The sequence below is a fragment of the Panthera tigris genome, chromosome F2 (genome assembly GCF_018350195.1).
Source record: "Panthera tigris isolate Pti1 chromosome F2, P.tigris_Pti1_mat1.1, whole genome shotgun sequence".
In the NCBI taxonomy this organism is placed as follows: Eukaryota; Metazoa; Chordata; class Mammalia; order Carnivora; family Felidae; genus Panthera; species Panthera tigris.
The window spans coordinates 63511206-63527769 of NC_056676.1; the positions used below are offsets into that span (position 1 = coordinate 63511206).

The 16564-nt window shown below is 38.7% G+C and overlaps 2 protein-coding genes across 4 annotated transcripts in view; one reads left to right on the top strand and one right to left on the bottom strand.

Annotated features, from left to right (window-relative positions):
* MRPL13 (mitochondrial ribosomal protein L13) overlaps positions 1 to 8084 on the bottom strand; it is a 48555-nt gene extending 40471 nt beyond the window's left edge. Inside the window, exons 1-2 of the mRNA XM_007075590.3 lie at positions 7987 to 8084; positions 4529 to 4652 (exon numbers count right to left, since the gene is read on the bottom strand). Of these exons, the coding sequence (XP_007075652.1) occupies positions 4529 to 4652; positions 7987 to 8013 (151 nt within the window). The 5' untranslated portion in view covers positions 8014 to 8084. The remainder of the gene's footprint in view (positions 1 to 4528; positions 4653 to 7986) is intronic.
* Positions 8085 to 8348: 264 nt separating this feature from the next.
* The window catches only part of LOC102949163 (MDM2 binding protein), a 91441-nt gene continuing 83225 nt past the window's right edge, over positions 8349 to 16564 (top strand). For all 3 annotated transcript variants that reach the window (XM_042973539.1, XM_042973540.1, XM_007075591.3), the window contains exons 1-4: positions 8349 to 8508; positions 9314 to 9394; positions 14083 to 14156; positions 14253 to 14401. In XM_042973539.1, the coding sequence (XP_042829473.1) occupies positions 8391 to 8508; positions 9314 to 9394; positions 14083 to 14156; positions 14253 to 14401 (422 nt within the window). In that variant the 5' untranslated portion in view covers positions 8349 to 8390. The remainder of the gene's footprint in view (positions 8509 to 9313; positions 9395 to 14082; positions 14157 to 14252; positions 14402 to 16564) is intronic.

Sequence of the window (16564 nt, forward strand, 5' to 3'; positions counted from 1 at the left end):
TTGTAAGTTTATTTATTTATCTTGAGAGACAGAGACAGTGCTTGGTGAGCGGGGTGGGGGTGGGGGCGGTGTTGGGTAGGGTCAGAGAGGGAGAGAGAGAATCCCAAGCAGGCTCAGCACTTCCAGCACAGAACCTGACATGGGGCTCAAACCCACAAACTGTGAGATCATGACCTGAGCCAAAACCAAGAGTCAGACACTCAACCGACTGAGCCACCCAGTGCCCCACAAAAACCCGAGATTTTTAAAGCAAACAGATTTATAATTAGTCAAGCGTAGGTCTGCTGACCAGTATTTTCCTTTCAAGGTGTGGTTGCTCCTCACTATTCATGTATTCTGTATTACAAATTTGCCTATTCTCTTAAAATTTATTGATAATGTCAAAACTTGCAGTGCTTTCCCAGTCATTTGCAGACATGTGCACGGCAGTGAAAAATCTGAGTAGCTTGATGCATAAGCTGAGGTCAAATATGGTAATGCACTGTCTTTTGTTTCGGCTCTTTTACTATAAACCAGTGTCCTTTTGTGGTCTATTTAGTGCTAGGTTTTTGGCATTATTGTGCTTTTTATAAGTGACTTTGCTGTTTAAAATATCCCTCGAGTCTGATGCTGAAGTGCTGTGTAGTATTCCTAAGTGCAAGAAGCCTGCAGTGTGTCTTACAGAGAAATCCTGTGTTAGATAAGCATCGTTCAGGCATGAGTTACTGTGTGGTTAGCCGTGAGTTCAATGCTAAAGAATGCAATATGTATATTAAACAAGCTGTCTTTAAACAGAAACACACATAAAACAAAGCTATTTATTGCCTGGCTGACAAATGAATGTTGTGACTAGAGGCTCACTGGAACCTAACCATATCTCTAAAGCAATGGTTCAGTGTTCACTCTCTTTCAGCATTCATGGTGACTTTAAAGAACGTAACTACGGTGAATAATGAAAACTGACTGTGCTCATAAAATATTTTCTTAAAAGTGTCAGTCCACAAAACATTTTTGATAAGCATCTCTGAAGGACCAGATGTTGTACTAAGTGCTTGGAAAACTAACACTGACATGACAAAATCCTTACACTCATATTCCATACTTAAAGATTTCACAGGTTGTGAGCTGACTTTGAAATTTTCATTAAGTGAAGAAAAAGAGGGGCGCCTGAGTGGCTCAGTCAGTTGAGCATCCGACTTCGGCTCAGGTCATGATCTCACTGTTCCTGAGTTCGAGCCTCGCATCAGGCTCTGTGCTGACAGCTTGTAGCCTGGAGCCTGCTTCGGATTCTGTCTCTTTCTCTCTCTCTCAAAAATAAATAAACATTAAAAAAATTTTTTTTTAAAGTGCAGAAAAAGATTAGAGCGGCAAGTATGAGAAATGGCGTAACTCATGAGTTCTTGCTTTTACCCAAATCAACCCATCTGCAGTACTTTCCCTGCTAGCTCCACAGGTCCAAAATCTAACTTAGCTAAATGCCAGAGCCCCGATTAAAAGTAATTTCTTCATTCTCAAAACTCGTATTCATGAATGCATATATTCACTCAAAAAGCATTTTATGTAGCCCAACTATGTGTCAAACACTATTCTAGACACTGGGCATATAGCTGTGAAAAATTTAGGCAAAGTTCCTATCCTCTTAGAACTTAGTGTGGTGGAGGTGTGGATAATACATATTTATATATGTCAGGTGATCAGAGGATGCTAATTAAAAAATTTTTTTTTTTAATGTTTATTTTTAGGAGAGAGAGTGTGAGCAAGGGGGTAGGGGGTGGGAAGTGGCGGGAGGGCAGAAAGACAGGAAGACACAGAATCTGAAGCAGGCTCCAGGCTCTGAGCTGTCAGCACAGAGCCCGATGTGGGGTTCGAACTCACGAACCATGAGATCGTGACCTGAGGCGAAGTCAGATGCTTAACCAACTGAGCCACCCAGGTGCCCCTAAAGGCAAGGTAAAGTATAGAGTGAAAGGGTGAGATGACAGAGGAACTGGGGAAGGCCTCTCTCAGAATACAAATGAGCAGAAATCTGAAAGATGTGAAGAATTAAGCCATAAATCTGGAAAACCCCATCCAGGCAGAGGGAACAAAATATGAAAAGGCCCTAAGGCAAAAATGTGCTGACAGGCACATTAAGGAAAGAGCAGCAAGCCTTAGTGGATTACCCTGGGAGGTAGGAAGTAAACTCAGCAAGGTAAAAGGGACCACACCTTGTAGGTCCTTGTAGGGACTGGCAAATGTTGGCTTTTACTTTCTCATTTGGAAGAGACATCTGCAACTCATCTGTAGAGAAAAGACCCTATTGAGGCAAGAGTAGGAGCAGCGAGATCAGTGAGGAGGCTTTTGGAATAATCCCAACTAGAGAGCAAAGTGGTTTAAAATTACAGTAGAAGAGTTAATGAGAAGTAGCTAGATTTCAGATACATATATTTTTTCAGATATATACCCATATAGATGAGTTGAACAAAGAGAAGTCACAAATGAAGCAAACACTTCTGACTAGCCCAACTAAAAGAATACAGATGCTGTTAACTAAGATGGGGAAATCAGAAGTAACAGGTTGGTTTTGGGTGGGGGAAATCAGGAAGTAGGACATCTCCGAGTTAAATACACATTAAAATGTTGCAGATGCCCACTGGACACCTAAGATTTATTGAGTAGAAATGTGGTTATGGGAGCCTGGAATACAGGGAAAAGGTAAAAAATGAAGATATGAATTTGGGAGCTTAGCCTAACAGAAAATATTTAGAGACCTGAACCTGAATGTGATTGCCTAAGGAATGTGAAGGGGTCCAAAGACCAGGCTGCAGGGCACTCCTATTTTTTTTTGTTAAGTTTATTTATTTATTTTGAGAGACAGAGAGAGAGTGAGCAAGGGAGGGGCAGAGAGACAGAGAGGGAGAGAGAATCTAGTTAGTAAGAGAACGCATCCAAAAACAAGTAAAGAATGTGTTTAAGAAGAAAGTTCTTTATATGACAACTAGCCTGGACTCCTCAAAAGGTTAATGGCAGGAAAAAATAAAAGAGAAGGATTATTCTACATTTAAAAAGACTAAAGGAATATAACAATTAAAGGCAATAATACATAAAGCTTGGTTGGGTCCTGGTTTTAAAAAATATGCTTGAAACTACGAGGCAAATGTGAAAATGTACTGGACATTAAACTGTACAATTAAATTATATTTATTTTGTTACGTATGATAATGGCATTTTGGTTACATAGGGGAATATACTTATTCTAGGAGACACATGCTAAATTCAGGGGGATTTATTGAGACATCTGCAACTTATTTTCAAATGACTGAGTAAAAAATTACATGTTAAATTATACATAACAGTTAGAAAAATGTAGAGGACAAATAACTCAGTGGAAATATGGCAAAAGACACGCACAGATATTTCACAGAAGAAGAAATGATAAAAGGCCATTAAATAGTGAAGAGATACTTAATTCCATTTGCAATGAGGAAAATGAAAATTAAAACCACCACGAGAATGCATTCCACATTTATGAGAGTAGTCAAACTTAAAAAGAATGAAAACATCAACTGTTATTGAAGATGATGGCTAATAAAAACTCTGGTAGGAGAGGACATTAGCATAAAGACTACCTAGTTTCCCATGCGCCTTTGAACCCAGTAATTCCTGTCCTATAGACAGATCTGGGAGAAACTCTTCCACCTGTGTCCTGGAAAAAAGGTATAAGAATACCAACAGGGATATTGTTTGTAATGGCAAAAAAATTGGAAATAACGCAAATGTTGAGTGTATGGGTATTTATTTCATCATCATTGTAACTGTTAATTTTCTTTAAAATATTACTTATATTTAAAAATAGATTTGTCTACATACTGTATCTACATACTGTATATATCTTTGTGTATTTCATGTATCAAAAAGTTAACACTATGATCAGCTGCACAAAATGTTGCTGACAGGTCAAGACAAAGAGTAAGAATTGACACCTAGAACTTGTTGGGTGTGCACAGCAGTGCCTAGGTAAGTGAAGTCAATCAGAATTACCTACAATAAGCTGAAGACCTTAAGTATCAAAACAACTTTTTTCCTTTGTTTTGGAAAAAGGTTACAGAAAATCAAATCTATCAATTCAAAACAGTAAAAAGTAAACTTTCCATGTTCCGCTAGCTCTATCCATCTTTCTAGGGGAAAGGTTTTTAGAAGAAAAGACAAACATTTTTTCATTTTCAAAAACTCCCTATTCAAATGTTCATTGCCATGTGAAGACACACGTGTAAGAGTGAACATTTGATTTCTAGTCCCACTCAGGATATCTGAGAGTGAAAGGAAGGCTACTGAGAATTTTGCTGGGGTAATGACATAAAATGGGGTTATCTCAGGCAAACTGGTCTGTATGGTTTTCCTGTGAATAAACCAAATTCATTTCAGTGCCCTAGTAGGTTTTTTGTAAGAATGGAACAAGGGATCCCAAGAAAAAAAGAGGTTACTTAGAAGTAGTTCAGTCAGACTTTTCAACATTCTATTCTGGCATGAAAATTATGGTTACTCGTGACAGGTATAAAATGATACTCACTCAGTTGATGGTATACAGGTTTATGCAATCCTTGAAGTTTAATTGATGCCAAAGCAGCCAGTTTGCCAGGGGGCTGCATTTTCCCATCTAAGAGATACCAAACCCGAGCAAAAGTGGCCCATTGCTTGGGGAAAAAAAAGACAGAGAGAGAGAGACAGAGAGACAGAGACAGAGACAGAGAAAACAATAAAGAAAGTTCTAATTAAAATGGAAATAATTGAGATTATTATATACCATCATGTATATTCTACTGTTAATATCAATAATTACTTTGAAAAAAGATCCTGTCACTAAATAATTGTTTTGGTTTTGTTTTCATTTGTTTCTGGAAAAGGAGGGTCTTTTTACATTCTACAAAGATTAACACAGTAATTTTTCTTGCCTGCCTTCCTATTAGCAGTGTGGATGATATTTTATTTAAAACATTTCAAAGATATATTTTCCTTTATATTATGACAATTTTTGGTATCATACAGAATAGAATCTGGAAAAGTAATGGGAACTCTTATGAAAGCAGAAACTGTTTATAAGGTCTTCAAAGGGGCGCCTGGGTGGCTCAGTCGGTTAAGCATCCGACTTCAGCTCAGGTCACGATCTCGCGGTCCGTGAGTTCGAGCCCCGCGTCGGGCTCTGGGCTGATGGCTCAGAGCCTGGAGCCTGCTTCCGATTCTGTGTCTCCCTCTCTCTCTGCCCCTCCCCTGTTCATGCTCTGTCTCTCTCTGTCTCAAAAATAAATAAACATTAAAGAAAAAAAAAATAAGGTCTTCAAAAATACTTTGAAGACTAATATGTATTAAATTGAAAAATGAGTAGCTAATTGGGAAGTGAAAACTATTCAGCAGTTCAATTCCATGGAAGAGGTAAGTAACAGAATATAGCTAGACAAGTATAGATGGAGGATGTTGAATAAACTTGAATTTTACATAGCTGCCTTACACAGACATCTTTAGGCTGCGTCAGGCATAAACCATTGTCTTTGTAGTATCCATCAGTACCTTCAAGCTCTCAGAAAATTCCAGCCCATAGAGATGTCAACCAGATGCTTTCTGTATGCATATACACAGGTTGCTAAACAATGCTGGAAAAAATACAATCAGGCTAATTGGGTTTATTTTAAATTTTATCATTACAAACCTCATATCAGCTTCTAAACTGCTCACCATTTTTTTTCCTTTCTCACTTTTCTAGTTTCTACTTGTTCTCCTCTCTCATCTTTTGTCAGATTTCTCTCTTAAGTATTTCACATATTTTGATGCCATTGTAAATAGTATTGTATTTTTAATTTAAATTTCTGTTCGTTGCTAGTATATAGAAATACACCTCATTTTTTTGCATTTTGGACTTGTACCCTGCAACTTTACTAAACTTATTTATCAGTTTTAGGAGCTTTTCTTAGATTCCATCTGATTTTTCACAAAGACAATCATGTCTTCTGCAAATAAAGACAGCCTCTAGCCCATATCTTTTCCCTAGTACTCTCAGCTTATGACTAACTAAAAAAATAAAAATAAAAATAAAAAAAGATTCAAACAGTGGGAAGTCTATAGGACAATCTTTTGTCTTCAATAAATTGCAAAGGAAAAAAATAGGAAAAAGAACTTATTAAGAGAGAATTAAAAAACATGAAATTATTACATTCTAAATCCTAAACCAAAGGAACAAACAGTAAAAATTTATGTATTTCTATAACATAAATGAGAAAATTGGGAATTTGAACATATACTAGATATCTGATATTAAGGAATCATGATTACTTTTTGTCTTTGATAAATGGTATTGGGATTATATTTTCAAGAAGAATCCTTATAGAGAACATACTGAAATATTTATTTATGAAATAACAGGAATCTGAGATTCACCTCAGATTCATAAAGTTAAGAAGTGAATGCGGGGTACAGATGAAAAAATATTGGCTATGAGGTTTTTGAAACTGGGCTGTACCTTCGTTTATATAGGATTGAAATTCTCCATAATAAAGTTAAACAAAACAAAACAAAAAACAAACCCTCCCTACCTCACTTACCCACACTGCCTCCTTTGTGGCAAAATTCTCCCAAAGAGTTGTCTTTACTCCAATTTGTCCTCATGCTGACTTCAACCTGCTCCACCCTGGCTTTTCTCCTCCCACACCCATCACCCTCTCTCTATTGACTGTCAAAGTTACCAGGACCTTCATGTCACTGAATCCCTTGGTCAATTCTAAGTCTTCAATACAGGTGATCATTTCCTTCTCCTGGATATTCTTTCCTCACTTGATTTCCAGGACACCACCCTCTGTTGGTTTTTTCCCTACTTTGCTTGTTTTCCTATCTCTTGCCACTGAAATGTTGAAATGTTCCAGAATTCAGTTCTTGGTCCTTCTCTCTTTTCTATACACACCTTCTCAATGACTACATCCAGACTCGTATGTTTACATGTCATTTCCATGCTTATGACTCCCAAGTGTAGAAATTTACATCTCTAGCCTTGACCTCTTTCCTGAACTCTACAATTGTACCAATTGCCCATTTGGTAGCTGCACTACAGTGCTTTTTAAACCATCTCCTAAAGACTAGTTTGTCCCCATTCCATTGCAGATCAATATTTTGATAAAAAAAAAAAACAAAACCACCTTGTTCAAAAACCATTAAAATACTGCCATATCATCAAACTGCTGTAAAGTTTTCAAATTTTTAATTTTACTTCTTAAATTTCCTTCATCCAGGAGAGGTAACAAACAGTTCAAGGAAGGAATCACTCTCGGAGCAGGACTGGGCTAAGAAGCATCTCAGGTCAACAGACCCAAAGCTGAAACCTGCTTCAATTTCAGTCTTCCCTATCTCAGCTGATGGCACACGCTTCCGGTTTCAGAAACAAAAAAATCTTAGAGTAATCCTTGTTCTTTCGTTGTCAGCTCACATTCAATCCTTCAGGAAATCCTTTTGACTCCACCTTCAAACAAAACCTGACCACTTTTCAACCCTATACTGTCTAGTTCGGTTTGTGCCACCATCGTGTTTAGCCTGGATCACTGCAGTTGGCCTCTAAACCGACTCTTTGTTTCTACCTTCCACCAATCCCCACCTCTGAACAGTCTATTCTTAACTCAGCTGCCAGAGAGCTCCTTCTAACACTTTTAAGTGAGATCACTGTTACTGCCTGGCTCCAAACCCTTCACTAACTAGATCCTCATTTTATTCAGTAATAAGCAAATCCTTACAATGGTCTACAGTGCCCTATCTGAATACTCTTTCCTTAGAAAAAAAGTCATAAAAAGGGCTAACTGAAAAGAGGAGACGAATACCAAAGAGCAAGCGGCGGCCAGAATCACGATTCTCAAAAGTGCTTTCCCGAGGCATCATCTCCTGGCCCAGGAACTCCTCTTTCCTGCCCACTCAGCATCACTAAATCCACCGAAGCCACTGACTTCCTTCTGCCAGCGTAATGAACTCCATCAAGCCACAAGAGTTCGAGCTCACCTGGGGCGCCCTAGAGAAACTCGACATTTTCTCCACTTGCAGGACCGTCCTATTCCCAGGGTCCACGGCCAGACCCCAGCATTAATGGCCCGGAGGGAAACATATATAGGCAAGCATGACAGTTCCTAGGCCAGCCAGCCGTCGTCAGTTTCTCTGCTTTTTCTGGGTCTCCTCCAGTCTTCCCATGGTAGCGGTTTCATCCTGACAGGAGGAAATAATGCAGTCATTGACAGAATAACTCCCCCAAAGAACCCGCCGGCTGGAAAAGCTGAGGCAAACCGACCCAGCGCGCACAATTTCCAGCCGACCTAAATTTGGTGGATGGAAACCGGAAGTGCCTAAGCAGCGCGCGACTATTTGGATGTGGAAACCAAGATCTGAAATAGGAGTTCGGCTCGAAGGAGATGGATCGGTACCTGCTCCTTGTGATCTGGGGGGAAGCAAAAGTCCCGTCAGCAGCGGGTGGGGAAGTGGATCATGGGCCTGGGAAGTCGTCCGTTGAGGGTACCGAGAAACAGCCGGGTAAGCGCAGGGCTGAGAAAGAGCGGGAACCGCTTGCGGGGAGGGGAAGAAATTTAAGTTTGAGATCAAGTTCTGCCGGTGAGGGAGGGGGGCTATCTCGAGTTGTCCCGAGAATCTGAGACTCTATGGGATCGGCCCAATAAGGGCTGAAAAATGTCATTATCTTCGTGGAGAAATAGGGACACATTTGTGGATGCGCAATTCCGGTGCTCAGAAGTTCTTGGCACAGTAAAAATTTAACTGATTTATTCTCTGTGCCTTCGGAATGGAATGTCTTCTTGTTGGAAATATATGCATTCAATAGGCGATTCTGTCAACTCTATGTTCCAAATACAAGTAATACAGAAAGGAACAAGATGGACAAGGATCTTACTCTCCTAGAGTCTACATCCTAATGGGAGGAGATATCCTACATATAAAAACTAAGATTTAAAAAAATGGTAAATTTAAAACAATCGTGACCGTTTGAAATGACACTCCTATTTGGTGTTTCTGTCTATAATCCACACTGCATTTTATTTATTTGTTTGTTTTGATTAAGCAGGCATCTTGAGGAGAAAATATATGTGGTTGTGTATAGAGTATTGTGACAGAGTTTCCCTTCTCTGCTTAAAATTATCCTTTGGGGGGAATTTTGAATATTTAACTGGCTAGCGTGTATAAACCAGGAGCCTTTTGGGTTTTCTCTGTGTAGCTCTTTTATGTATAACATGTTGTTCTGGAGAGTCTCTGATGGTGAAATTGGAATAGGCCTAGATTATGTAACTCTTGTGCCCATTGAGTTAGTTTGCCTTTTCTTTTTCAGATTTAACAGCAGCAAATGTTTATCACCTCCTGAAAAGAAGCATTAGTGCTTCAATGAATCCAGAAGATAGTACTTTTCCTGGTAAGTATAACACGAACCCCTTTTTTCTCTGGCCCTGTATTTGTATTGGAAATAAATTTAATTAATTTGGTCACTTAAAAGTATGAAAGATACTTGTTGACTGCACACATCACTGGGATAGGGAGATAAGTAAGGAAATACAAAACTGAAAAAGATGCTAATTCCCTCTTCCTGCTGCTTGAATGTCATTAAATTGTGTGAAAATTGTTGTGAAAATTATTCTAGGTTCTCAGCTTGACTTTCGTTCCCTTTGTGGTATTTCCTTGCCCATCTTTAGCTCCATATATAATAGGGTAATGTGGTATTATAAGGAGGATTTATGATTTGTCCTGAGTACAAATACATTATTAATGCTCTTACATATTTCTTACCATTTTTTTCCACCCTTATCGATTTTCTTAAAAGCACTTCATAATTGTTGAACACAGTAATCTTGTCTCCGTTCTTGTCTGTTTTACCTTTTTCAAAGTATTTGGCTTATTTGACCAGCCTTTGCTTTGTAAAAATCTCATCTCCTTTGGTTTCTATTGGCATTATACAAATCCATCTACTTATTATTATTTTTTTTTTATAGTTATCTTCTCTTTTACTTCCTCTTCTTGGCCTCTGAGAGTGTCTTTCAAGGGCTCAGAAAAAGGAGATAACCAAAACAGACCAAATTAAAAGCTGAAGGAAGTTTCTGGAGATGCCCCGGGTAGGGTGCTCATTCATGCTGCCCTAGTCTGTTTTGGTTATAAATGTTCATACTGCCCTAGTCTGTTTGCCAAGTTGTGGTTGTACTCATTACTTTTTCAAGTTGGTATAATTTAAGTCAATACTACTGGTATTGCAAGAAAGCTTTTCTTTCACTTATGCCTCGAAAGTATACATTGAAGAAATATTGGGAGCATTATAGGAATTCTTGGGATAACTTTGCTTCCTGTTTGGGTAGATAGAAGTTTCTTGTCCAAGGGGCGCCTGGGTGCCTCAATCTGTTGAGCATCCGACTTCAGCTCAGGTCATGATCTCTTGGTTCCTGAGTTCAAACCCCACATTGGGTTCTCTCTTTCACAGCAGCTATTTTTAGAATCCATTTACGTTAGATTTGAATGTCACTTTTGGTGTTAATCACTTTTTGCTTCTTTGCTGTGCCTTTATCTTTTTTTTTTTTTCCTTTTGCCAATTTCCTCTTCCTGTTACCCATTTTTGTAAAATAGGTAAATTTATCACTGGGAGACAAGAAGGAAACACAATTACATATTTGTCATCTATTCACATGAACTGAATAACAGCTATGCAGTGACCAATCAGCAACAAACTTTGAAAAGTAGTAATGTGATTGGTCACTGATCATGATACACATCTTTGATTTATGTAGTGATTTGCGATATGAGAAGCTAGCAGTGAAGTTTTGCTTTAGGCAATTACAGTTGATTAATAAACCATGGTAGCTGGAGTTTGAGCCCTGTTTTGGGGGACCAGGTGTTATTTAAATCATGGGAACTGAAATCTGCATATCAGAACCATGCAAAGAGATTGAATTTCTTACCCTGTGAACATTATTGCTTTCAGTAATATGGCAAGTCTGAGAAACTGGAAGTATAATATGATTATAATTGAGATAAGGCTGGAGAGATAGGCATAGCAATGTGGAGGACTTTGTAAATCATGTCAGGGCTCTTGGACTTCTTCATAATGATAATTAGCCATTAAAGGCCTTAGTGAAGGAAGAGATCTGGTGACATCTGTGTTGTTGAAGTATTCTGGCTACAGTATAGTGGACAAATTGGAGGAAAGTATAGGTATGAGGGGGCTGCTGCAGAAGACCAGCTAAGAAATAAGAGAGGTAGCCGAGGTAGAGGAAAATGGATCTGAAAGAAATTATGGAGGTAGAATCCACCTGACCTAGTGTTGCATTGGTGTGATTCGGGAGAAGGGTAGTGTGAGAAAGCAATCAAGAATGACATTAGATTTCTGGCTTGGGGATAGTATAGGTGGTGGCATTTAGCAAGATAGGAGAATTAGAGTTTGAGGCATGGTTGATGAGGGGCCATAAGACAAGCTGAGTGAGAGCCCAGCACGAGCTAGCACAACCCCCCCGCCCCGGTGGAATATGTGTAATATTTCTCAGGCACTCCTGGCTGCCCAAGAACAAAGGAAAGGACAGAAAACAAATGGTTAAACTGATAGAGTCTCCATTAGTTTACAAATATCTTAGTAATATTACAAGAAAAAACAATCTTATTAATAGCCTAATCTCCAGGGACTCCCTACCATCTTAATGCTAATGCTTTGCTAGAGGGAAAAACAACCTTAGCTTGATGATAGCTAGGCCTCCAGTAATCTGTGAGTCCTCTTTAGCATATGGAAATCTCTTCAAGAAACTCCCTCTTGACTTTATCTCCCCCAACTCCTTGCTATATAAGTAGTCACTGTTCACAACCCCAGTGCTGCTCTTTCTGCCCACAGGTCCTGTCTCCTTGCTTTAATAAAATCACCTTTTTGCACCAAAGGACATCTTCAAGAATTCTTTCTTGGCTGTCAGCTCTGAACCCCCTTATCACCCCAAGACCTCATCAAATGACATGTTCGATTCGGAACGTGTATTTAGTTGCCCCGTAAGATGTCAAATTGAAAATGTTTTGCAAAAGTTGGATACGTGTGTCCAGAACCCGAAAGGCAAAGTAAGGCTGGAGATACAGATAATAGAGTCATCAATATGTAGGTGTCAGTCCAAACTATGAGAAAGGATGGGATTGTTTATGGATAGTGAGAAGAGCAGAAAATCTTGAACTGAATCCCAATATTTAAAGGAACTGAACACCAGTTTTTGTTTGTTTGTTTGTTTGTTTTTAACGTTTATTTATTTATTTATTTATTTTTTTAATTTTTTTTTTTAACGTTTTTATTCATTTTTGAGACAGAGAGAGACAGAGCATGAATGGGGGAGGGTCAGAGAGAGGGAGACACAGAATCCGAAACAGGCTCCGGGCTCTGAGCTGTCAGCACAGGGGCCCGATGCGGGGCTCGAACTCACGGACCGCGAGATCGTGACCTGAGCCGAAGTCGGCGCTCAACCGACTGAGCCACCCAGGCGCCCCAACGTTTATTTATTTTTGAGACAGAGAGAGACAGAGCATGAACGGGGGAGGGTCAGAGAGAGGGAGACACAGAGTCTGAAACAGGCTCCAGGCTCTGAGCTGTCAGCACAGAGCCCGACGTGGGGCTCGAACTCATGGACCTCGAGATCATGACCTGAGCCGAAGTCGGACACTTAACCGACTGAGCCACCCAGGCGCCCCTGAACACCAGTTTTTAAAGGCATGAGGAGTAGCTGGAAAGATAGGTTCCACAGAAATCAAGTGTTTTAAGGGGAAAGTAGTCAACTGTGTCATCTTTCATTCCTTTCTTATTCTTATGTTGAGAGATCAAGTAACAACAGTGGTAAGAGCTATCAGATTTTATAACGTTAGTTATTGGTGCCTTTAATGAATGTAGTTATAATGAAGTTTTGGAGTGATGCTGGGGTGGTCTGGAACCGAAGGCCAAGAAAGAATTCTTGAAGACCTCTTTGGTGCGAAAAGGTGATTTTATTAAAGCATGGAGACAGGACCCAGGGGTAGGGAGAGCTGCATGGGGTCATGACAGGTAAACTCATTATATACCCTCAGGTTGGGAAGGGGTCAGGGATAGAGCAAGTCTCCAAGGAATTTTGGAAGCAAGGTTTTCAGGACCTTCAGGGGCTACCTGTTGCTAGGGAAACATCATTTATTACCGTTTAATAAAACCTCAGTCAGGAGACCCTTCAGTTGTATATCAGGGCCATAAGCTTGGAGTACGATTGCTAGCATATATCTTGGGGCAGTTGAGATAATGGAAGTAGATTTACAGGATCCTCGAGGTTGGGATAATGTTAAGCTAAGATTCTCTTTTGCCCCTAGCAAAGTGTCATCCTCCAGGCAGCTGAGCTCCTAGAGGGAGGTCACTCTGCTGGTTTTAAGGACTTGTCATTGGGCTATAGGCAGTAAGGGGATTTAATTTTTCATTTGCCTTACTTTCCCACATTACCATGGCAAGTACTTAAACCCCTTTCCTTTGTTCTTGGGTAGCCAGGAGTGTCCAAACAATATTCCACTGGGCCAAGGGAGGGAGGGTACCCACCTGTATTTTGCCCTCAACTTGCCCCACACTCCCCCATCAGTTACAGTTGCATGTTGGATACACAACAACATTTTGAAATGGCTTTAGAGGGGAGTAGAAAATGTCATGAGGCTATTGTTTTATCTCCTCTCTCTCTTTCTGGCCAGGCTGAACCAGACCTTCGTTGTCTTTGAAGAGGGAACTAGATCTCTTACCATCACTTACGCAGTTTTGCATGACTCAGTAGTAATTAAGTGGGTGTTGGGGTTTTTTTCTTGGTAGGTTTTAGTGTTTGAAATGATGATTAAAATAGTATGGATTTTGAGTTATGACAAATTAAAAGTATTCATTGTGAGTGAATAATTTTGCTCTTTGGGCAGATTGTTCTATTTAAATTTTTAGAGATTTTAAAAAGATCCATGTAATATATATGTATATGCATATACACATGTATATCTTGAAGAACTATATACGTAATAAAAATTATATAATTCTCCAAGTATAGATACTATAGCATCTGCTTATTTGTGATACGCCTTTCTTCTAATAAGCACGATTTTGTTTTCAAGCATGTTCGGTAGGCGGCATACCTGCTCCCAAGAAGTGGTTCTTTGCAGTGCAGGCAATATGTGGATTTTATCAGGTAATAGAAATGAAAAAAATAGGCATTAGTGAATGTCTTTGCCAATGTAAGTAATTTCAGAAACCCATTATTTAACGCAATCTTTTGATATATTAGTTTTGCAGTTCTCACTGGGAAGAGATACATTTTGGTACAGAAAAAGATGAAATTGAAGATGTTCTTCAAACAAATATTGAAGAATGTTTGAGCGCTGAGTGTTTTGAGGAAGAAGATAGTAATAGCAGAGAATCATTATCCTTGGCTGAGTATGCTTATATGGTTTCTATAATATCTTTAAAATATTTTAACAGTACACAGTATTTCAGCCACAAGAGTGAAAATGAGATTTTTTTAGCAGCCATAGGAAGGAAATTTTAGTTATTGAAATTTTCAACTCTATTTTGGGAGATGGGCAATTTGGGCCTTTTATTTGAATAAAACTGTAAAGTGGAAAAATTGGTATCTGAAAATATCTAGCTTCTTAAGCTTACACAATTGCATTAATCATAAAAAGTGACATTCTAACTAATATGTCACTTTTTTTTTAAATTTTTTTTAACGTTTATTTATTTTTGAGACAGAGAGAGACAGAGCATGAACGGGGGAGGGGCAGAAAGAGAGAGGGAGACACAGAATCGGAAGCAGGCTCCAGGCTCCGAGCCATCAGCCCAGAGCCCGACGCAGGGCTCGAACTCATGGACGGCGAGATTGTGACCTGAGCTGAAGTCGGACGCTCAACCGACTGAGCCACCCAGGTGCCCCAATATGTCACTTTCTTGAAGATGAATTCTGTCTGATTATGAATTTTAAGAGCTTGAAGAGAAACTTGAATGTAATGGAGCACCTGGGTGGCTCAGTTGGTTAAACGTCCGACTGTTGGTTTGGGCTCAGGTCATGATCTCACAGTTCCTGAGTTTGAGGCCTGATAGCACAGAGCCTGCTTGGGATTCTTTCTCTCCCTCCCTGTCCCTCTGTGCCCCTCCCCCACTCAGGCTTGCTCGCTCGCTTTCAAAATAAAATAATAAATAAACATTAAAAAAAATAATAAAGTAATTGAATTGTTAAAAAATTTTCCCACTATCAAAATCTAGGCCAGTATGACTTCACCAAATTATTCTCCCAAATATTTAAGGAATAGCATCCATTTTAGATAGGTTCTTTCAGAGATGAAAAGAGAAGGAAAACAACTCATTTGTAGGTGTTGACATGATCTTGGTTCTCTCTCTCTCTCTCTCTCTCCTCAAAATAAATACACTTTTAAAAAAAGAAACTTGAATTTGAGGTTAATAACTGGCATTCAAACTCAAATTATGATTATTATTTTGCTATTTGAGGTTGATATATATGATTTATTCAATTTATGTGTATCTTGAGCATAGAGTTTCTGCGGATTATATAGATGATTGGCTTCACTTTTAGGTTTTTTGAATTGTGGTATAATATATAAGTTGGTCCAGGTGATATAAGTTGTGATTATTTTTCTCTTCATGAAATATCCCATCTTCGACTCATAATTAATACCTTTCATTTTAGTCTTCCATAATATTTCATTACAAAAACTACTTTTGTGTACTGTAGTAATCATATATTATACTTCTATAAATTACTGCAGACTTTAAAAATTCTGTTTTCCTGTTTTTTATTTATATTTGTTTGTACTGATTAATGAAAGGATACATTGTAGAACCAAGGAAAGGGTATAAACCCAGGGCTCAATAAAGGCAGTTTCTAGTTACTTGATTGTGGACCAGTCACTTCATTTCTCTGGTCCTTTATTATCTTGTCTATACAGTGTTGAGATCCTTTTAGGTGATTTCTAAGGTGCCTTCTAGCCTTAGAGTTCTTAGCATCCGTGTTTTCCCACCATTATTAAAAGATAAGGAGCGTAAAAGTAATTATTTCTAGTAAGTGACCAAACAGTTATTTCCACAAGAGGGAGCTTGAAAACTATGCTTTATCATAAGATGCCTTAAGTTTTCTAGATAATGGCAGGTTTCTAATAAAGGGTTTAAGTAATTTTATGTTATACAATAGATTTTTGAAAAAGAAAAATTCATCATTTGGATAAAATGAAAAGATTTTGAAGAATTGGAGGACATCATCCTATTTTCCAGTCAGGGCTGTTGTATGCCATTCAGAGAAAAGCAGTATCCTTTTTTAAACACTTAGCAATACTGTACTTTTAGGGTTCAGAAAAATGTTTGGTCTATTAGTTATGATTTATATTTAATGTACTAGATATAATTTAGGGAGTTTTTTTCCCTTTTTATTGTTTGTTTTTTGGGGATGTGGCTAATAACTTGGACTCTGAATCCTACTTTCTACACCTGCTAGTTATGTGACTGTAGGCAAATTATTTAAAGTAAGGATAATAATATTATAGTAGTGCCTCGTGGGTTGTCATGAAGATCAAGATAATGTATCTAACA